Raw genomic sequence first — 23,292 nt, 5'->3', positions numbered from 1 at the left:
ATACCCTAAACAGTCACTAAAATAGTGGCCCTCCAGATGCAGAATATTGTACAAAGAGGCTATCTTTTGAGTAAAAGAGGGTAGGTAGGTTAAGAATATATACTGTTTTGCTTAAATTGCAAAAAAAAAAAAAAAAAAAAAAAAACCACTGGAAGGATACATAAGAAATAATAAAAAGTTACCTTTTGGATTTGAGAAAGTGGTAAATCAGCAGAACAGGGAGATGAGTGGGAGGACTGCTCACAATATTTATTTTTAAGATATTGTTTGATTTTTTGAACCATTTGAATGACTACTTAAAAATAAACTGAAAAATCACAGTCCATCACTCTCTACCCCTTTACTTTGATTTATTTTTCATCACAGCACCTAAGCTTACTTGACTTTACAGCATATAATTATATAATTATCCATATCCCCACCAGGCTGTAAGCTTCAACCAACTCCTTTAGTACTACAGGATACAATGGTTTTCTCCTTAATTGAAAACAAACAAACAAACAAAAATATTCAAATTGTTTTTATTATCTTTTATTATCTTTTTCCTCCAGCATATTTTATTTATGTAACATTTATCCTATTTATAAATTTGCACAGCTTTGTTACTGGCTATATCTAGTACATACACAGGATGAAGACATAAGAGAGGTTGCTTGTTAAATTGTAAATGTCAAAAAGCCAGGAAGGGAAGCCAGCCCCTTAGAGGACAGAATCATGATTCAAGAAGACCTCAAGTTTTAACTACATTCAAGTAGATGCTATTTTAAAAGGTTAGAGGTAATTATTGCTTCAAAAACGTCATCTACGTGTACATACAGAATAGGAAAGATCTTAACATAAAAAGATTCAGGTTTATGTTGACTATATCAGTGATTTCCAGACAAAGTTTTCAAAAAGCAAAGGGGGAAACACGGTAACTTTTCATTGTTTATTTTTAAACACTAACAAAACAAAACAAAAACGGAAGACAAATATCAAAAAAAACTTACCACCTACTAACACTACCATTTCATAAAGAAAGGTCATTTTAACACTAGAAAAACAGATACACACAAAGTAAAAAAATAATCTGTTGAACTGGACAAATATAACTTGAAAAGCCACATAATGTTTCTCTCTCTCTTCTTTTTGCTTAGAAGTGGCAAAGCTATTATTGGTGTTAGAATTAACACAATTTTAGACTGTAAACACAACTGTACGGCTTGAGTTAAGGAAAGGAATAATTGTACTACACTGCATTCAGACCACAAGTGCAGAACTAAATCTGGAAACTGGATCAGAACATAAAGACTAGCACTGACAAGACTGACTGAATCTAGTGACAGAGACAAGAAAAGGAAGGAAACAGTATCATATGAAGTTGTAGGGATTGTAATATTTAATTCATAAGAGGGAAAACTTAGCAGAGGCTCAATATATTGAGAAAAACCTTACTGTATCTTAAAGACAGAACTGCAACCAATGGAAAAAGTTACATGGAAAGCAGACACTAGCTCAATTTAAGAAAGATCTTTCTAGTACACTTTTTCAAAGCTAAATGCGCCATCCTATGTCCATTTTGTTCATGGAAGTGTTATTCATGGAGATGCTGGACTCAATAAGATCTCAGGGATATTATTAGAGAGTGGCACAGTGTATGTGATGACTTTCAAAGTCTCCTCTAACTCTAAGATTTTGTGAATAGGAGGGAATAAATGTTGCCTTTTTAATTTACTGAAAATAAATGAGTGGAAAGAATTTTGGCTTTAGTCAGAAAGACTAAACATGTGACACAGAGGCATTATTCACAAACTCTGGACCTCAAATATCCTCAACTTAAAATGTGTAAAGTAATACCTTACTTACAAGACTACTGCATGAATTACACACACACACACACACACACACACACACACACACACACACACACACACACAAAACGTCTGGCACTTAGTAGGTGCTCAATACATGGTAGGTATTATTCACTTATTCAATAATTATCATGTCCCAAAGGGTAATATTTTCTAGATTATTTATTAGCCACTGATATACTTAAACAATGACATTCTCTGCTGTGTCTCGTTTTTTGTTTTACAATTAAACAATACATGCTTGACATTTGTCTTTATTTCTATGCTTCATGAAATCCCTACTGGATGTAAGTAATTTTTATAAGGTTTTCTTTAAGCTTGCTTTTGTTGATTTCCTCTTTTTGTTTGACACAAAACTGGGCTTTACTTTCAGTACTTGTCAGCTATGTCATTCATTTTGGAATATATATATATATACACATATATATATACACACACACATGCCTAAATATATATAAATAAATATATATAAATATACATATAAAAATGCAACAATATATTTATATTTCAACTAAACTGGACTATATATACATACTCAACCTACTATCAGATAGATGTTTTCTTATTGCTTAATATAGCCCACACTGGCTAAATCATTGCTGAGCACTTCCCTCAGAAATATTTGAGTAAATAAAGATCTATTTCACTAAGGGTAATTGATTTTTAGAAATCTTGGTTATTAACAAAAGTTTATGAAATAAAGAGTGTCAGAGGTTTCTCCCCTCATAAGAGGAAACCCATTTCTTACTGAAATACATCAACACTTAATGCTCCAGCCAATATTATTTACCTACCAAGGATTTTTCAGATGGTATGTAATTTCTTTTTTGTTTTACTCCCAGAATAATTCACAACTGTACAGATATTTTAGTTAGCAATTTAATATCATGCTGTCTGTTAGATATTTATTACAAGACTGCACTGCTTAACCCTACAATGTTCATGATAAAGAAGAAAAATCATTACACATTAATTAAAACAGAAAAGTTACTTTTCAGGAATAGAATTTTCACTAAAAAACACGTCAACAAGTTTAAACTACACAGTACTTAGTACTAGATAAGTGATACCTGGTTATAATCAGATGCAACAAAACTAGTTGTTTTTTTAGTGATAAAACAAGAAACTGATACTTAAACAAAACAAATCCCTAAGCACAGAATTTTTAAATCACCTTGATACTTATATTAGTAGGCATAATATACCATAATTTTATAGTGTAAACTTCACTATTCTAAGTTGGAAAACACACAGATGGTTAATTCCCTAAAAAGTAATTTTAGAACCCCACAAAATTTAACAGTAAAACACATTTCAAATTTGATTTAATCTAATTCCACATGGTGAATTTAATTACAGATTAATTTTTAAGTTGAAATTTAAGAGATATACTAATTCTTTTTAAAGTCTATTTAAATGCAATACAGAATTAAATAAGATACAATCCAAAAAAGCAAAATCAACTCAATAAAAAAGCATAAATTTAACTTTAATAAAAAGTTCAACATGAATTTCTTCCTCAAAAACTAAATTCTTATTTAAGTTGAAAATAATAAAATTCATTAATTGAATAAAAATGAACTTCACAGATTCTTTTTATGTGGTGATTTTATTTTTAACAGAGTTTATAGAGTTGATCATACTATAAAATACTAACGAATACCAAAAAAACCAAAAAACAAAAAACAAAATATGGTTACTAATAAGAAGTAGGGGAAAAATTCCAACAGTTTCTGTTTTTATGAAAAGGTCATGTTAAGGCTTCTTTTCCTGTATCAGTAAGTTAATTTATGAAACTGAAGTTCCACTTCATTAGAATTATTATTTTTACATTAAAAGAAAAGACTAGATTAACACAAGTGAGGTTATCAATGAGCTTGATTGTCACAGACAACTCAAAAAGCGTGTAGGGAAGCTTTCCATAAACTCTCACAGGGTAGGGGTGTTGGGGACACAGTTGAAAGAGCACACTGAGGAAGAGACCCTGGTTTTACTTGACTCTACCGTTCATTATCAGTTTGGCTTGGACGAACAAGTCAGTTAACTTTCCAAGTTTTAATGTCTTCCTCTGTCTCTGTCAAGTTCATTTAGACTCTTCAGTTTAAAACACCAAAATTCTACAATATCTACAAAGTTAGGAAAAAGTAAAAGCAGAATTGGTTTTACTTCTTAAAAAATAATGGGCGAAAGATACAACACGGTTTTGTAACTTGCAATGTAAATTTCCAGAGCTGAATTCCTAAATAGTTGCAGCATACCCTGCTATGGATGTGTCAGTGAAGATGGAGATACTGTATTCATAATGTAACTCTCCCCTCTCACATTATCCCTTCACCTGCTCCTCCCCATCCTGCTTCAATCTCTCTACTGCTTGTTTTAACGCCAGCAAACAGTTGTAAGCATTGTACGTTTAATAACCCAATCATTTTAAAAGATGCATTTTTCCATGAAATTAATCACCTGCTTCACTACATTTCTCCCAAGTGGATGAATTTTCATTAAGAGAATAAAAGCATGAATTAAAAAATCAGAAACAGAAATAGACCGGACCCATTTTTGTTTCCAATGCTTAAAAAACAAAATGGAAAGATGTATCCTAATCTATTCCCTTAGGAACGTAAATGCCTTACCCACCCAATGAAAAAACAATTTCCTTGGTTCATTTTTCTGCTACACAGCAGCTTTGTCGTCAGGCCCTTTCTAGTCCATTCTTCATCGTCATCTAGTAATTTTATATTGATCATCTTGGCAATGCTTGGACAGGCTCTGTCCTTGTCTTCCAGGAGCTTACATTGTCCAAATAAATAAATAAAACTCCGCTAAACACTAAAAACCAAAGATTCCGTGCTTTAGGATACAAATGCCACATCTTCCCGCCCTGTGTTCGGCAGCTGCTAATTCTTCTTTCCCTTGTATAAAATGACGGGACCCATACGAAAGGCCACATTTGAATCTCAGGACAATGAAGTCGACAGGAAGCCACTCTCCTCCCCCGGTTTACTACGGAGCCACAGCCAGCGCGGGTGCAGTCGCCTGGCGGGGTGCATGACACCGCGTCTTCCACGCCCTCCCACCGCGCGTCCGAAAAGCTTCTCGCCGGATCTCCCCAAGACGCCCCACACCCCAAAACCAGACATAGAAAAAAGATCGACACCGTGAGCTGCCCCGATCGGGAAAAATCCCTTCTCCAGCGGCAACGCAGCCATTCCCTCCACTGCTTGGCCCGCACCCCTGCAAACTGCTCGGGCAGACAGGGCTGCACAAAGCCTGGAGAGCCGAAGACGACTCAATACGTGGACACAAGCAGAGGAAGCCGGGCCGCAGGACAGGGGGACGCGAGGCGGGGGGAGGGGCGGCCCCACCGAGTCCCAGGTCCGGGGCGGGGGCGGCGCGAGGAGCCTCCGGGAAGGGGCCTGGCCGCCCAGCCCGTACCCCCGCCCGCCGCGGGCCGCGCCCGAGCCTCTGCTGCAAACCGGAGGAGCAAGATGTGGAAAGGCGACGGCAACGGAGCGCATCACTTACCCCTCACTGCTGAGAGGGACCGGACGGGGGGGCGGGGCGCGCCGCGTCCTGTGAGTCTCTCGCAAGCGTCCTTCCCCACCCCGTCGCCGCCGCGGTCGAGCTCCCGGCCCCTCGGCGCCGCTGGGCAATAACGTTATTCCACACACGCTCCGCACATAGCGGTAACGGCAAGGAGCGGCCGCCCAGTGCGCAAGCGCCTGGGGAGAGGGCGAGGAGCCCGGCCCTACCCCAGCTCCGGCCCAGTCCCGGCGAACTCCTACTGCGCAGGCGCCGAGCACAGACAATGAAAAGGGATTGTACGGGGGTCTCACCCACAGGCCGCTCCAGCTGCCGACTGCGCAGGCGTACACCAAAGACCAGCTTCAACAATGAAGAGGACCCGGGCTTTAGCAGGGACCGCAACCCGCAAGGACTACAGTTCCCAGCGGGCAGTGCGCCAACTCCAAACTGAGGTGGGGTCGCTGGGCTGCTAAGATTTGTAGCGTCAGCCCACCAGGGACATTCAGAGCTTCGTTTTCTTGAGAATGTATTTGGCTTTGTTGGCAAATGTCGCAGCTGAAGGGTGTAGAGCTTGTTATTTGCGTTCTTGAGAACCCTCAAGGATCAATTGCATACTAGCGAATTTAGAAGAGTTCAGGTTAGCAGCTGCCTAACCTTGACCGTGAGCCCTTTCTGTCAGTTGGGTGGTCCAAACAGCAGGATGGTTGAAGGCAAGACTAAGCCAGGCTGGGCTCCAGAAACGGGCGGAGCCTCCAAGCAGTCTCTTGGCAACCGGATCTGGCCACCAAACCGCCAAACCTTGAGCTTGGAGCGCGTTGCCCCCTGGGAATTGTAGTGTCGTTGGGAGGAGTCTTAGGAACTTCGAGACTGCAGGCCCGGAGACTTGGGACTACAACTCCCGATGTCCACCACGAGGGCCCGTGGGTGGGAAGAGGCCTGGAGAGCTGCGTCGCGGAGTCCTTGCTCCCCAGTGACAGCAGCGGCAGGAAGCAGGACAGCGCCTGACGGGCGCGGAGGCCTCTTGTTCTTGAAGGGGAGAACACTGGACACTTCCCCACGCAGCTCCCATCCCTGGGCCCCGAGTCTGTGCATGGCGAAGTCCCCGGAGAACTCTACCCTGGAGGAGATTCTGGGGCAGTATCAACGGAGTCTCCGGGGTGAGTTGCTCCGAACCTCTGTGCCCTAGTCCCTTGATACTAGGGCCTAGTGGGCGGGAGCTGACTAGGTGCGTTTCCTAACACCTAGGTTCGGCCCCAGCCAGAATGCAGAGGAAGATGGATGTTGCTGTTATCTTTGAGGAAAGATTAAATAGTTGTGTTTGTTTTTCCGGTTAAGCAGCGTTGTTTCTCTTGATTCCCATATTTACCTGAACCAACTCGCTGATCTTCTCTTGGGCATCTTTTTCACCCAACGCCAGCCGAAACTCTTGGAGGGCTCTATGCTAGTGTTGCCCAGTTCCTATAGTTCGCTCTTTAATCCAGTAAATTCCTTATGCACTCTCTTTACACATTCAGATTATGGTGTAGAGTGGATTGGATGTGATTTATCGGACCGGGGGGGGGGGACACTAATAATTATTTTAATCACAATAGCTTCTATTTAGTGGTCTAGGCTATTAACAGACATTAAATCATTTAAAATTTACAACAACCTTGTGAATATCTCTCTTCTACACATGGGGAATAGAGGTGCAAAGAGGTTAATTTAGGCCACAGTCCACACAGCTGATTAGTGGTAGAGCCAGATATTAAGTTCAGTCATGCCTGTCTGCCTTAAAAGCATGTATTTTTCTTTGTTAATCGTGTCACAATTACTGAAATGTTATTTAGTTAACTCAAATTTTCTTACTATAGTACCCTGTGAGTGAGTATCTATGGAAGTAATGTAGATAGTTCTGTCGTCTTGAATACCATATATAACATCTAGAAACCTCAGTTCTGTTATTTTAATAATAGAACTTATGGTATTGTCTACAGAGTTCTTGTGAGGAGCAAATGAAATAATCCACATAAAGCAATGATTCTCAAAAAAAATTTTAAACTGTTACCCATAAGTAAGAAATACATTTTATATGGGACATATATATAAAGACTAAAATAAAAGTTTCATTAAAGAATATTTATTCTATTAGTGTAGTTCACTCTATTTTCTGTTCTTTTGCATTTTCTTAACCCTCTAGATCATGACCAACAGCTTAAAAAAATACTGCAAGCATTTAAAACACTGACTCATCTATTAATTCAGTGTGTACTATGTGTTAAGCATAACAGACGCTTGAGATACTATAAGAAATTAAACAAAAAATTGCTGACCCCACAGAGCCTCTGGATTAGTGAGGGCGAAAGACAATACACAAATAATTACAGATTACTATGGTAGAAAAGAAGTAAAAATTAGTGCTTGAGATGTAAGCACTCATTAAATGTTAGTTGCTATTCATAATTGGTACTTATAGCAAAGTGAAGATTTTTGAGAAGATTAGCACGTGTATCTTCTAGTGACTCTAAACGTAAGAGTTATTATTTCCATCTGTCAATAGTGTTACAAATGTCAACATTCTCAGTATTCAAACTGCAAGCGTAAAATAACTGGTCTTGAGGAATACCTTCATCAACTACTGATGTTTCAAGAGCTGTTAGATACAGAAATAACCACTTATAACTTTCCCTTTAAAAACAAGAAAAATACTGTGGACACTGATAATATGAGTGATGTTTAATTTTTGAGGCTGGTAAAGAAAATTTTGTTTTCCATTATAAGTGTAACGCTTCTCTTCCTTTACCGTTAATTTGAACCTTTAAGCATTAGAGGCAATTTAATATTAGACATTTTGATGCAGTAGTTAATTTCAAACTGGTGTTATAGTACTATATTTAATGCTCATGATACTGCTTTACATAATCACATGAAACATTTTTATTTAAAGATAACACATTTCAAAGTAAGTTTAAAAATTTAGTATTGTTTTTATTGTTTTATAACAATATAAAATAGTGAAAGCTCTTCTAATCAAGAGCAAACAAAGCAAAGAAAAAATTTAAAGTTTGATTTTTTAAAAAATTTAATGATAGTTTTAACAATGAATCAAGAAATGAAACTTGAAATTTTTCATGAGTTTTCAGGACTTATTTTATTATTTATTTGGTAGGGTTTTAATTTTTATGTTTGTGTTGTTTATATAACAGCTTATGGAAGGAAGCAAAACAGAACTAATACTGAAGTGAAGCACAATCACAAGTTCTTCAATTCACATATATAAATTATCACTTTTAAATAGAGTAATTCTCTTTAAAGTCAAAATTTGTGGTTCTGAATAAATACAGTATGGCAGCATCATTATATATGTGAAACTTCATTATTTTAAGTGTTTGTATCTAATAACTTGAGAATGGTGTTACTATACAATCAGCTAAAATGCAATTTAAAGTTCTTCTGTCTTGTTTTGGTTTGGTTTTGTCTGCCATTACATCCCCAAAATGTCTCATCTAGTTCATGCTTAAAGAAAAGGTGTAAGTACTCTTGGTGTTTCTTCTCAAGTTATTCCTCTGGTTTCTTAATAACTGCATATGTAATCATCACTCATCCTTTCATTTGTATTCAACCAGGAAGTAGTCATATAAAAATGCAAAATGCTTTCACAATTTTCCATGATAATCCCTCATTTTTAATAGCTTTTCCGCATTTCTTTACTTCAAATATAATTTTTGGTACTAGTATAGTATATGAAGAACTTGAAGTTCTGATGTGAAAAGCATAGTCAATATTGCTTTCTTGCTTTTAAAATGAGTGGAATCCTTGCCTCTCCTTGACTTTGATGATCCCAGAGCAGCCAGGGAAATAGAGAGCACGTCTGCAGAGTCCACACTCACCTGTCATCCCCTCCCTGAGGAACTAGAAGTGGAACTATATTCATAGAAAGTGAGAGGTTGATTATGGGAAGAAAATATAAAATTTCAGGGGTGATCCTTTTCTTTGCAAGTTGACCTGGTTTGATGAAACTGAAGATAAGGCCGATGTTCTACATTTCACTTGGGTACAACTGGCACATCTTTCCAGGTCCTACAAAGTGCTTTGTTGTTGTTTTTCATTCCAGAGAAGGGCTCAAATCTGTAGAAAGTCAATGTCACTCTTACCAGTCAATAATTTGGTCACTGAATTAGCCAGCAGTGATGTCATCCAGGCCTTTGGCAAACTCAAGAAAACATGTGTGTAACTTAAGTAAAAGTTCTTTTTCTCAGTTTTACTCATCAAACTTGAATTTCTTTTTCTTTTTCTTTTTCTTTTTCTTTTTCTTTTCTTAAATGTTTTCTAAATATTTTTATATTCTTTGCCATGTGTAGTATACATTTATTCATACACACACACTCACACATACTCTCCATAGCTAATATTTGCTTGTTTGCTTTACTATCGGCCTCATTAAGGCCAACACAGGCAACAGTGTAATAAAGACTCTGGAAGCATTCATCATGAAATTATTTTGGCATTTCAGTGCAGACTGAGACATCTCTCTTTTCTGAAAATTAAAGAAATGGAATGATTTGTCTATTAATAAATAAGGATTGGTAATGCAAAATTTCTAAACATTTGAGTTTATTTTTTGCTGATAAAATTTAAATTGCTTATGTCTATTTTTTGTTTTATAGACTCATATGACTTTTCATAGTAGTTTTAACTTTTACAACCATTTCTTTTATCAGAATAACAAAAAGCCAGTAGAATTCAATTTTTCCTTCCCTACAACTAATGAAGTAAAATAGACAAAAGACAGGACTTAGCAGCCAGAAAATGATGTTTTATAAGTAAATAGTCATCTGTAATAATGTAGAACCAAAACAATGGTTCAGTGTCAAGAGACTGTAAGGGCATTTTAACATATTGGGTATGTTTGGACAGAAAAAAGAGATAAAGGTGTCCTCAAGTATTGAGATACTGAAAATAATTATATTATCTCCTGGGATGTTTAAAAGACTTAAGCTCTGATCATTTCACCAGTTTCTGCTAAGGTTTTCCACCTTTTTACTTAGTGATAATCCTCTGGGGGTCAAAAGCTAGGAAAGGTAGCTTGACAAGCACTTAATGTACTTGATTACAGGGGGCTTCAGCCAAGCCCACTGGAAAATTTATTTAAAGGCATGGTCAACGAATGTAGTTCTGAAATATGGCCTTAGAGTATAACCATTTCTTCATATATTAGGCCTGGAAACAAAATGAAACTAAATATAAATTACAAGTTCTTGATCACAATGGCTATAATGTCTTGTCCTCACACCTGGATCAGAAACAGCTCATCATGGCAGTGATGGCCATGGGTTGTGCACTGCGCACCACCACTGCTGTGGCAGAACAGCTCACTGTCCTGCCCACTTTTCATCAAGAGGTGGCTGTAGTTACAGTGTAGTAATTTGGGAAGTCTTTTCTCGAGACTGAACGCTGGCTATCTTGTTTTATTAATCTAAACCAGCAGTTCTCAACCAGGGTGATTTTTTTTTCTACCCAGGGGACATTTAGTGATGTCTAGAAACGTTTTTGGTTGTCACAACTGGCAGAGGGATGTCTACTGGCAGCCAGTGGGTAGAGGCCAGGGATGCTGCTGTCATACCCAACATATCCCCTTACAACCAAGAATTGTTAGGTCCAAGTGTCAATAGTGCTAAGGTTGAGAACCGTGATTCAGAAGTAGCAAGGCTTTGCTCATAGCATTTACTCTACGAGAATCATACCTGAGAGGAATTACAATTAAGGATGCATACTGTATTGGCTGGTGATTTTACTTAGGTTCTGTCAGTCTAGCTAGGATCACTTTTTAGTAGTGGAAAGTGACAGGTGCGTAAGTCCTCGCTGTTGATGCCAAAAAAAAAGAAAAAAATACCAGGTATATCCCTCATAATGCATATAGCCAGTCTCCTTGATTTGCCAATGTATATACATCATTAATGATCTTGCAGACATTGCTTTCTTAAGATGTTTACACTCTTGTTCAGATTATCTTTCGCTCCTGGCGCCAACCACTTTAGCATATTTTTCAGCTCTTAGAGTCTTATGATAGTATTTCCCTTGAAATTGTGTAGTTACTGTATACTCTGTTTAATCTGTTGTAATTACCATCTCCAAAGCTGGTTTTGTCTGGTCCTGGATTATGCTGTTTTCATCTTGGTCGCACTACCTGTCAGTCCCCTAGTAAACAGTGGCAACAGTCTTCTGAACTAGCTGAGGCCCAGTCAAGTGTGAAGAGACACATGTAGCTCTCCTCTTGCTATGATTTCGTTCTGCTCGTCCGCCCTGGTCTCGGCTTGTTTTGAAAACTGCGCACATCTTGTGCTCAGTCTAGGGAGGTATGGTTCATTGCATGTTTCCTCAGAGACAGCTGTGCACTTCATAGGGTGTGGTTCTGCCTCCCTGTTCTCAGGATAATTCTTGTTCACATCTCCCAGTACAGATGGAGAATGTAGACATTAATAATTCACAGTACATATATAAGTGATGAACCTTCCTAGACAGGGATGTATTTGCCTTTTGTTCAAAAACATCTTGATGAAGAGGCTCAATGTTGAGCTAGGAATTAGAAAGTAGGGCAACTGGATTACAAAGATGAATAAAACAGACTTAAATTTGTAGGCAGTCATCAGCTTAATAACCTTTTCCATGCTTCTTGTACTGGTTGGTATTTAGATAGTGGGCTGGCAGAAAGATTATTAATTCATGCAATTCTGTAGGACTCAGAGGTTATATTGTGTTTGTGGTCATGATTAAGTTTATTTAGCCCTGGGTGCTGGGGAGAAGAAACCAGGATGCATGTGGAGTACCCTTACTGTGCTCTCAGGAATGAAGAGGAAATGAGTATGCTTTTCATCTCTTAATTATAAACAGATAAAGCTGTGCCCATTAGCAGTAGAATAGGAAACAATAACTGGAACATCTTGTCTAATGTGGTTTCCTTACATGTAAGCAGCAGATACGTGCATCTGGGGAATCGTGTTCTTAATGAGGATTTGGGGGCCTTCAGTTGCAATGGCTCCAGTTGAAGAGCAGTGAGGTTTCATCTGTCTTGAATGATCTGAGTGTTGTTTTTCCTCAGGATTACCTCTGTTGCAGTGTATAGTTATGTTACTATGTATATATTTGAAAATCACTTAGCCTATTTTGAAATGTAATATTGAAATGACTTTAAAATATCACTCACTTCCTTAGTTCTAGTTTTAGTTTTAGGACATAGCTCTTACAAATTCCTTTTCATCATCTCTGATCCTAGCAACTGAAGTCACTGGTTACAAAAACCCCCAAACCTCCTGTATCACTTTTCTTTGGGATGGTTGTTGAATTCAATATCGTAGTATTTCACATAATACTCTTTTTGTAGTGTAATTTAACCCTTAGTCTTTGCGTGTTATAAATTCTAAAAGATCAAACAAGAATATTAGGAAAGGGATTAAATGGGCTCATAAGACTCTGCCATCATTGTACGCTAATGAAAAAACTACCTACAGGGATTTAAACTCCACCACCGTTTTTCAGATTTCCTTTCTTTTATCTAATATAGTTTACTAGCTTTTAGTCAGACTAGGTATAAATAAATAATTATCCTTTGTCCTAGAGATGAAGTCATTTGACGGCTCCACAGAGCACACTTTAGTGTTATTCAAACCCTGTTTCCTTTCTAATGGATGCTGTAAAGATAAGTGCTTTATTCATAGATTTCAGTGCGTTAAGTCTAAAGCTCTGTGACCTAAATTGCTTATCATGTAACCCTTTGATTTTCCTTTTCCATTACCAAGTCTCTTTAGAAAATTCTGAGTTATTGGGCAACTATTGCTGCTTCTTATTTTACTAAAACCAGGAATGCGTCTCATCCGGACTTTCCTTAAACCCATGAGGTGTTAAGAGGAGGCCAGGCTTGGCTATTAATCAGTACCAAGTTCCTGTCAGAGAAAGGTCTGTATGGAAATAGCACAGATCTGGAGAAAACTGTAGTGATAAATTCACTGGGTCTCTTGTATAGTAGTATAATTTCATTGTTGAACCCTAACGACCTAAAAGGCCTGTTTTCTTTAGTTCAATCAGGGTGGAAAATGAGTTGCCGTAAGTGAAGAACATATGTTAGAGATTTTGTAAGATAGAGAGATAGAGCACGTTTTTTCGTGTTAAGTTACGGGTTTTTATTTTCTGCCTCAAACTTTAAAATTAATAAGCTTGGGGAAAGTAGAATCTATTTTTCAAGATCCTGTAAGATATATGTTTATAAATATATTTCCATCTGTGATTGGTAATGAAAAGATAGTTGATTCATAGCTTTTTTAGGGTTCCCATATTCTCCTAGGAATAGGAGCTTTTTCTCCTACATATACAAGAAAAAATAGATCTAAGTTGTCAGGGAAGGGCCGAGATCAGAAGAGGGTAAGAATTTCATTGGCATCATTGTTATGTGTTGCTCTTACTTAGAGAAAGCTTTTACTTAGGAAAAAAAAAATCTCCTCTGAAGATCTTAAGAATTGTTTAGGTAGAATCCATTTGACATAGATAATAGCTGTCATGAACTTGCATGGGAATTCATATTTTTATAACATAAATTCTGTTAGGTATATGTAAATATTTGGTAAATTAATGAATTAAAAATGACTTTCAAATAATGGATGTCAGAATTTGAAAATGACTGAAATCTGGGTTTCAATGTACAAGAAACATCTTTTTTATTGTAGTTAATGTTTTCCAGATTGGAACTGGTGAATATAATCATAGGAGCTTAGCAGAAATAACAAAGTTTAAATCTGAAAAAGTAACTGGACTTTAATTAATGAAATTACCAGTTGATTGCCTGGTTCTCCAGTTGTTATACACATAAAAAAACTCATAAAGTGGGGTAGAGTTACTAGTAATGCCATCACCAGTGTCATTAGTGTATTATTATAGTATTAGCATATAGTACAGCATAATATTACTATATTAGCATCATTTTGCTATTAAGGTAAGACTTGGATCCTTTGCTGAAGACGTTTTTAGGTGAATATTTCACTGAATAATTCTTTCAGTTATCTATTGCCGCTTAACAGACCACTCTAAAACTTGGTGGCAGGAAGCAATAACTGAAAGCATTTTTAGCATCTCTCATAGATCTGTGCGTTAACTGGACTTAGCTGGGCAGATTTTGAGTCTCTTTCTTGCCATTGTAGGTAGACGGCCTCTGGCGCTGGAGTCATGGGCTGTTAGCAGGTCTCAGCTTCTCTCTTCCCTCTGGTCTCAGGGCCTCTTTTTCCCACATGGCCCCTTCAAAATCTCTCCAGCAAGGTAGCCAGACTTCCTACTTAGTGGCTTAGGGCTCATAAAAACCAGCATTCCAAGAGGGTAGAAGCAGAAGCTACCAGATGCTTTAAAGATGTGACTGGTCTAGCATGGTGTGACCTCCACTGCATTCTCTTGGTTAGTGCAAGTTACAGGCCCACTCAGTTTCAACCTGGGAGGGAACAAGGATGTGAGGCTGGGTTCTTTGGGGGCTATTTTTACAGATGAACTACTACAGTAATATACCTTTAAAAACTTCATTTTAGACTATTTATGTTAGGTATGTGTTAGTGACTTTAAGCTCAATCCTAGGGATAGTCAGGTGACTAACCAAGAATTCCCACATAAGATGTGGGCAGCCAGCAGTACACAAGTACACGTGTGCTACTGAGGCTGCCACTGTCAGCTCTTTAGCTGTTCAAATCATGATTAACACTAGGCCAGGCAGTCAGATGTCTCTTGGTGGGGGCAGACATCCGGTTCACAGTGACAAGAAGGTTTCCTTGGGCAGGAAGTTGGTGTAGTGGAGTCCCTCTTACCAGTTCTGCCAGCCCACCCCAGTGTCTTGAAGAGGGGTAGGGAAGTCTTAGGCATCGAGACGTTTAGGATGCTGTTTCCCCCGTGGCGTTGTTGTTTCGGGGAGGGAAAGGGAGAGAAACTGTCCCATTCAGGCCTCCTTGGCGGTAGAGCTGTGTATAGTGCCTGTCAACCCCTGAGATGTCAGGGACCTGAGAGATCATCAAATCTAACCTCTTACCCATGAACTTAATCTCTCACTTCCTCTGGCATGTTCCTTAGCAAGCTGAAAACAAAACTATGCTTTTTTTCCCCCATGAAGCATCAGAAATAATTGCTTTTCCTTTAGAAATTGTCTCCTTGAGTCAGTGTATATTTGGTCCCCCAGATTTCACCGGCCCTGATTTTCATCACGTTGTTGTTACAGAACGCGCAAATAGAAGCATTCACCAGTTGAAATGTGCCCTGAAAGAAGGTGATACCACTCTTGGAGAAGATGGGCTGGATCCTTCCTTTAATACCAGTGTAGGGAATGAAGATGCAAGGGCAGCCTGGCATGAGCTGCAACACAGCCATGCTGGTGAGTATGAAGGTCAGTCCTAACCTGAACAGTGTACAGCGTCATTAAACTCTGTACAGTAATGACTCATCTATAATTCTACTGCTAAGATTTTAGTTGAGGAACACAAATCAGCTAATCTAATTTTCTTGCTTATTTTTTTCCCTTAGGCTTCCCAATGCCTGTAGGTTGAAATCCAAGATTCTTAGGATGTCATAGCAGTATTTTGTTAAAGATGAATCCAAACTACCTCTCCAGCCTCATTTTTCTGTCTTCCTTTCAACTATCCATCTTGCAAGCCACGTTCTAATCATACCACCCTACTAGCCATGTGTCTATGCTTTGCACGTGCCATGCCTTCTAACTGGATTTTTTTCGTCTTCTTCTGCTTGACGATCTCCTGTTCATCCTTCGCAGTGTTATCTCCTCTGTGAAGAAAGGCACAGTTAGGCACTTCCTCTTCTTATAGCACTGTGTATAGCTCTAGGTCTACCTAGAGCTTGTTACACTGTTTTATATCTGTTAGTTATATCTCTCTTGCTCAGTGGAGTCTTAGCTCTTAAGTGGTAGAGATTTTCTAATGTTTGTCTTTGTGTCCCCAGTCAGTTGCACATTTTGTGATGTATAATACATGTTTAAACAGTATTTGTTAGATGAATAGATGAATAGTATTTGGTAGATGGGTGATGATAAACCTTGGATCAAAATAAGATTAATAAACCCATCACTTTTGCCCCATAGTTAATCAGCTAAAAGCTTTGTTGCACCAGCAAGCAACTAGGGAAGGTGAAGTATCTCCAAGAAGACGAAAAATGTCTCCTTCGGTAAGTATAAACTTTTGCAGTCTCACAAAAGCATTATTTTTCTAACTATGCTTTAATTTTACTGTGTTATTTTTGTAGTACATGTTGTAGACAGATTCTGAACAGCCCTTGGTAACAGTGTAAAACATTAAAAGAAATGATCTTCCCTCTAATTTTTTTGGCTGAAGAAGAGAGACTTCTTCAGGGAATTCTAATTTTTAAAATTTATAATTTACCTGAAAAATGTGAGTAAAGAAATAGTTCAAATTTACTTTACAACTATTAGCAAATATAGAACAGGAACAATGTGTGGAAAAGATTAGCCATTGCTTTTTTAGAAAAAAGATCTGTATTTTATTATTTTTAGAATTTTACTCTTTTATTTTGAATGTTAGGGAGGAGGGTATATCTCATTGGTAGAGTGTGTGCTTAGCATGGATGGGGTCCTGGGTTCAATCCCCAGTACTTCATTAAAAAATACATAAATTAATAAACCTAATTACTTCCCCCCACAAAAACAAAAAAAATATGTTTTTTAAAAATCTGAAGTATATAATCTTATCTATGTTTTAAAATATATGGTTATAAAATTGTGTGATATGAGAAGCTATACTGTCTCTTCTGAAGCTGTTTTCTGTTGCTATTGCTTTGACAGAGTATTATTTCTGATTGAAGCAACGTGACAAAAAGCCCAAGATAGGTGTGAGGGAAGGGTGGACGTGAGGGGAGGATTTGGCCAGATTTAAAGGGCCAAAATAACAGTCTCGGCTTTAGGTCTATCTGGGGTCTGTCATGGACTCTTTCACAGGGTTTTTGTAATAATAAGATCATATATTTAAAATTCTTTAAAAACCTATGGAATATGACACTAATATAAAATGTCATAGCAACAATAGCCACCATGCATTTTCAATGTATGTGACAATTGGATACCAAGGCTACATGCTAGAAACTGTGGAGACATGTCACTTTCCTTTCCTCACAACTCAAATGTCGTAACAGTTACCCCCATATTAACACTTCATTCCAGCCTGACACATACATTCATGCTCAATTCCCACTTTAGAGAAAAGTACTACATACTCCTATTCAATATTTGTAGGTATAAATTATAATTTTAATAAAACGTTTCATCATTCAGTGAATTTATTACTGTTGACACCTAGTTACTAGAATGCCCTTAAGCACACAGTGGGTAGGGTACTTTTAAGCCTAGTTGATTAAGTTGCTCTATCTGTTGAATGCTCAGACATGCTTATTAGCATTTTAAAGAGTAAACTGAGCAGATGGACCCTAAATAGGCAAGAAGACCCTCATCAAGGGCATCAGTTAGGTATATGCTTTACCAACATGTGGGTCTGCTTACGTGGAGCTGTGTGAAAGAATGGAATTTAGACTCAAAATGTATACAACCTACATGTGATGATTACAATCCATGATAATAGGTAGCTTTTGAAGATTGTACTCTTTAGAATGCAGTTTCACAGCCAGTATGACATATGAGAAATACGTGGCTGTATCGAGTGAAATTGAGGAAGTGTTGGGGTAGAAAATATAGCTAAATGTTGTTATTTACTGTTTTAAAATGTGGGCATCTAAACTGTAATAAATCCTGTAAAGTACATATGAATGATTTCACATAAACGTTTTACACATGATATTAATTTGAGTGCTTAATTTTCATATTGACTGTCTTCTGTATACATATAGTAATAATTCATATTTGCCTATGTTCTGGACTCATTTTTTTTAATTGAAGTAGTCAGTGTCAATTTCTGTGGCACAGCATAATGTTTCAGTCATACATACAGATACATATATTTGTTTTCATATTCTTTTTCATTATAGGTTACCACAAGATATTGAATATAGTTCCCTGTGCTATACAGAAGAAATTTGTTTTTTTATCCATTTTATATATAGTAGTTAATAGTTGCAATCCTCTAACTCCCAATTTAACCCTTCCCACCTCTTTTCCCCCTGCTATGGACCCATTTCTATTAATATAAAATGATTATAATTAGTTGCTTTCTACCTACCACAGATAACTCATTTAATTAAAGTCTCTTTAGTTTTTAAAGGTCTTAAATATGCCCCAAAGCAAAGCTCTGCTTAATTATTCTGCCATGAGAGCTGGTACTTTATCATTGTTAGGAATTTCTGCTGTACTGAAAAACAAACTAATCATGTGTCTCGTCTCAAGTTTTTGTCTGGATCATCTAACTGGTTGACTCTCATTTTCTCTTTTCCTATCTTCCTCTGTTCTTTAAAAATAGTGTCATGATACAATATATGATTTTATAAACCATTTTACAATCATTTTAAGATAATGTATGATATATATTAAAAATCAATTACAGGAATGCTACAGAAGTAAAGAGAATTAACACTTTTTCTGAAGTCTTCATTGACTCCTCAGTGTGGTGTATCTCTCAGTTTCACGTGTATCTGCTTTAGCACTGTAGTCTTGGAGGCTCTGTGCTCCAGAGCAGCATAGTCTCGAATTGCCTTGAGTACTAGGGTCAAAAGTCAAAAACCATGTTTTGCTAATGTACTCCTTTGTAGATAGAATTTTACCTCACTAACCCATGCTTGGCATCCAACACTTGTCTAAAGAATCCCTCCTTCAGGCAGCTGTTCTTCAATTGTAGCTAGCAGTCCTCTTCTATGGTGGTTTCTTGAAGAGCCATTCCTTTATCTCAGAATTGCTGAATACAATGTCACATTTTCAGATCACTCAAATAGGCAGTTCTTCCCAAGCCAATTATACTACGCCAGCATTGTCCACTTGCTATGTGCTTTTTACAACGACTTTCACTTTCCATATTTCTATTCATATCCCTGAATCTTATCTATTTGTGGTATTTACAGGATAGAGAAATAAATACTATTAGCCACATTGTGGTCTAGTCTATGTTTATATGACGTCAGTGCTAAATTGAGTATAGTATTAACAGATTCTTTGCTAAATCAAAGCGAGCTTAATTTGTTTTTCTCTTTGCCTTAGCAGTCATCAGAATATGAGGACACCAGTCTGCCTACTGTACACAATCTTGTTCCTATCATCAATGACCAGTCTCAGTACATTCACCATTTAGAGGCAGAGGTCAAGTTCTGCAAGGTGAGTTTCTCATTAAAAATTTAAGTTTACATTAATAATGTCTTATATGAAAATTTTCTATTATCAGTCTTCATGTTTATAGCAATACATTGACGATTGTCATCTTCCGATAATTGATCTCCCCTGTTGTCTTTGGGCTTCCTTGAAGAATTTATCTTAAACATATTCTGAGATGTGCAGTTATTTTAGTGTATCCCCTTGTTACAATGTAGGAGTCCTTTGGTGTGGTGGTAAGGTAAGGGAGTAGGGGAAACATTCTGTAGTCCTCTGGTTAGGTCTGTCTTTTAGTGACCCTGTGCCCCTTGGCTATGACCTTCACAATGTTTCTCAGTCTCCCCTTCCTCTTACAAGTAAGATGGGAAGACTAGGAAGCTGGCGTTGCATTTTTCTCTTCCTCGAGGTCACTTAGGTTCTGAAAAAATCCAGTTATTTAGGCTCTGGCAAAATATTTTGTCTTGAGGAAGGCCTGGTTAAAAAGAACAGAATGCTTTTTGGTTACTTTTTCTCTCCTGCTGGAGGAAGCAGGAGGGGTTTTTCTCTAGTCTTTGCTGTAAAAACCTGGTAGTGTCCTAGAGATAAAACTCACAAAAGTGTAGGAGATACCATCCTCTCAGAGACTAGGTCCTTTGAGATTTTTTAATTCTCAAGCTGGTTTACACTGAGATTCCATCATTTCATCAGTGACTTTACATTTTTCAACCCCAGCAACTAACTCCCCCAGAAGTTTCTGCTCTGGTGTGCTGTGATTCTCAGGAATGCCTGTGTGTCTTTCCAGTCTTGGGGGGTAACAGTTTTCCGTGTGGTCTTAATTCTAGGATGGATCTAAGAAGAGTGGCTGATTTTTCAGTTTGTTCAGCTTTTTTCTCGTTATGAAGGTGGGAGGGATGTCTTCCAAGCTTATTATATGCCAGATCGAAAATTGGAAGTCTGCATTATTTGTTTAATTACAGTTTTCAATTACAGCTTTTATTTTTTTTGAATAAAATAATTGAATGGAATTTTCATATATTGCAGAATAGTTTTTTTATGCTGGTAATAAAGATTAAATATTGCACCATCAATATATTGATATTTTTCATTTTTTCAGAGTAAGATGCTACTCAGTAGCTCTTCGAATTGTTACATATTTGTAACCCCTTTTATTACACCCTGCACAGCCAAGGAAACACTCTTTCAGAACTCTCCACCAAACTGTTGCACTCATAATTTCCTTCCATTTGGCTACCAGTTCATAGATAATCAATGTAACTTTCCATACCTCTCTATTTCAGAGAGATAGTCTTCTATTATCTATGTAGTTAGTCCTCTGTCAGTTTTCAACAAGTTACTGGCATTTAAGCATGAGGACTAATATATCTTACCTTACTTTTCAGCATTCAACCTCATCCTTTAAAGTTAAGTTTAAGTTCTTTAATTAAAGCCTTTCTGTAAGCCTACAGAAAATTGTCAGAAACCACACGGTCCTGTGATATGGCCGTTAGCAGGCACTCTACGACATTCCCCCAGCCTTCTCTTTGTTAACGAATGCTTGAGTTGCTTTGTTTGTCTAACTATAGTATTTCAGAAAATGGATAGAGAACATAAGTCCTCCATGCTTTATATCATGTTGGATTGTCTAGTAATCATCAAATAAAAGCACTGCTTAAAAATGCTTGATGTATTTGTTATTTATTTCTGCTTTTTATAGGAGGAACTCTCTGGAATGAAAAATAGGATACAAGTAGTTGTGCTTGAAAATGAAAGGCTCCAACAAGAGCTGAAATCTCAAAGACTCGAGGAAACAATGAGGGAACAAACACTTCTGGATGCACCTGTGAGCGTTTTTTAAAACCATAGAAGTAAAATATATAGTTTGAATGTTGCCTCCTGCCCTCTCCCTTAGCTTTCTGAACTACTTAGATTCTCTTCTTGAAGTTTGGCAGAAGTACTGTGCTGGTGTTCACCTGGGGCCTCAAAAATTAAGATTCACTGTGGTGAAATGAATCCTCAGATGGGATGATGTAGTGATGCCTAATATCCACTCCCGTGTCCTCTCTGAGCGTATATACCGTTCATGTTTTTTCCATATGGAAAGAGCAGGTCTGAAAGCAGGAAGTATATTATATAGGAAGGATTTTGTTAAATCCAGTAACTACCCAGAACTGTAGCTTAGATTTCTGTTGTATTTCTCTAAATTTTCTTTGAACTTTGAATTCTAGTAAGTCTAATGAGCAGCGTGGTGTAGCAGGAAGAACACTCGCCTGAGGGTCCATGAGTCAAAATATTAGCTTCCTATTGTCCCTAACAAGCTGGGTGTTTAGCAAGTAATTTTATAGGACTTTCAAGCATGGCTTAACCTCATGGGTCCTCTGTTTATTGGCAATTTGAGAAGTTCACCAGTATTAACAGTTCATAATCTTTAATGTGAATGACAGTCACTTGGGATACTTGTTGACAGTGCAGATCCCTGGGTTTCATCCCCTGGAGAATCTAACTCAGTTGGTCTGGGTTAAGTCTTTGAGTTAAAAATATGAATTATTAACAAGTTGCCAAAGTGAGTCTATCAGTGACCATATTTTGAAGAACAGAGAATTAGAGGATCTCTATAATTCTGTGCCATAAAATTCTTGGGATGGTATTTAAATAGTGTTTAAACTTAGTATCTCCTTATGAATTGTCAGAGATACTTTTTGCCTTAACAATATTTTTCACTCTTTTGCTATAGGATGCAGTTAATCACAGCTTGTTCTGCTTTTTGAGACTTCAGCTTTCCATGGGGAAGTGTTAATACTTGCCTGTTGCAGCTTGACTTTGCAGTGAATTTTAGTGGTTTTTGACTTAGTTGTTATTAGTAAATCAGGTCTGTTAAGAAAAAATATGATTGTTTCAATGTTTTACGTAGGTGTCCTCTAATTTTTTTTGAAATTTTAACCTGATTTCTTCTGTAATCCTTGAGTTCTTTGTGTTAGAATTTGCTATTTAGAAGTATCTGAATAATAAAGTGTGCTGATTAGCTTTTCAGTTTATTTTTCTGCAATTACATTTTACTTTGTCATCAGCTATTTTTCTTTTATTATGTAACTTTTTCTGAATATTTATATTATTAGTAATATTAGTACTTAAAAATTTCATCTTAGTTGCTTATTATTTTGATGTCAATTTGAAATGAAATTTGAAAATGATATAGCCATATAAAAGGTACTTAGAAGTAGCTCATTTTTAAAATAAATATATTCTTTTGCTTTTCCCCCAAATATGTAATAGTGAATCAGTTGTTCAGAGTCTTCAATATTTATACAATGGCAAAGAAGTGGAAGATGGGGAAGTGAAGTAAGAAAGGAAATTAGGCAGACAAGTGAATCAGAGGGCAAGAGAAGTGAGTAATGCAAAAGGGGAAGGAAATGATGGTAAAAGCACACATGCTTTGCCATATGAACAAAGGGAACTTGCTAAAGGAAACTACAGAAATACAGATTCTTTTCAGAAAGGACAAAGATATAGAGAGGGTTTTTTTTTAACATTCACATGAGCCAAAATAGAATGCAAATATTGAAATGATTGTTGCAGAATGTCAGGTGACCATGTTATCTATTTTAATGTTAGTCTTGTATGTTATTTGGATGTTACAGAATTGTTCCACCCACTTTTCACTTGTGTAGGTGAGTT

General features: G+C 37.3%; 2 protein-coding genes across 22 annotated transcripts in view; one reads left to right on the top strand and one right to left on the bottom strand.

The window, feature by feature from the left end:
• The window catches only part of CEP170 (centrosomal protein 170), a 100,542-nt gene extending 94,718 nt beyond the window's left edge, over window positions 1-5,824 (bottom strand). For 8 of the 9 annotated variants that reach the window (XM_074351745.1, XM_074351751.1, XM_074351748.1 and 5 more), the window contains exon 1: window positions 5,373-5,627. The gene's annotated coding sequence lies outside the window, so the exon portion shown is untranslated. Of the gene's footprint in view, window positions 1-5,372; window positions 5,628-5,683 lie in introns of those variants that run through there. The other variant, XM_074351747.1, reaches the window with a different exon arrangement.
• The window catches only part of SDCCAG8 (SHH signaling and ciliogenesis regulator SDCCAG8), a 185,805-nt gene continuing 168,196 nt past the window's right edge, over window positions 5,684-23,292 (top strand). For 8 of the 13 annotated variants that reach the window (XM_074351764.1, XM_074351762.1, XM_074351761.1 and 5 more), the window contains exons 1-5: window positions 6,079-6,529; window positions 15,592-15,756; window positions 16,465-16,547; window positions 19,534-19,647; window positions 21,335-21,460. In XM_074351764.1, coding sequence (XP_074207865.1) covers window positions 6,274-6,529; window positions 15,592-15,756; window positions 16,465-16,547; window positions 19,534-19,647; window positions 21,335-21,460 — 744 coding nt within the window. In that variant the 5' untranslated portion in view covers window positions 6,079-6,273. Of the gene's footprint in view, window positions 5,825-6,078; window positions 6,530-15,591; window positions 15,757-16,464; window positions 16,548-19,533; window positions 19,648-21,334; window positions 21,461-23,292 lie in introns of those variants that run through there. The other 5 variants (XM_045509440.2, XM_074351758.1, XM_074351768.1 and 2 more) reach the window with 4 other exon arrangements.

The sequence above is a fragment of the Camelus bactrianus genome, chromosome 23 (genome assembly GCF_048773025.1).
Source record: "Camelus bactrianus isolate YW-2024 breed Bactrian camel chromosome 23, ASM4877302v1, whole genome shotgun sequence".
Taxonomy (NCBI): Eukaryota; Metazoa; Chordata; class Mammalia; order Artiodactyla; family Camelidae; genus Camelus; species Camelus bactrianus.
The sequence above is the reverse complement of the archived record's forward strand: the minus strand, read 5'-3'. Positions and strand labels throughout refer to the sequence as shown.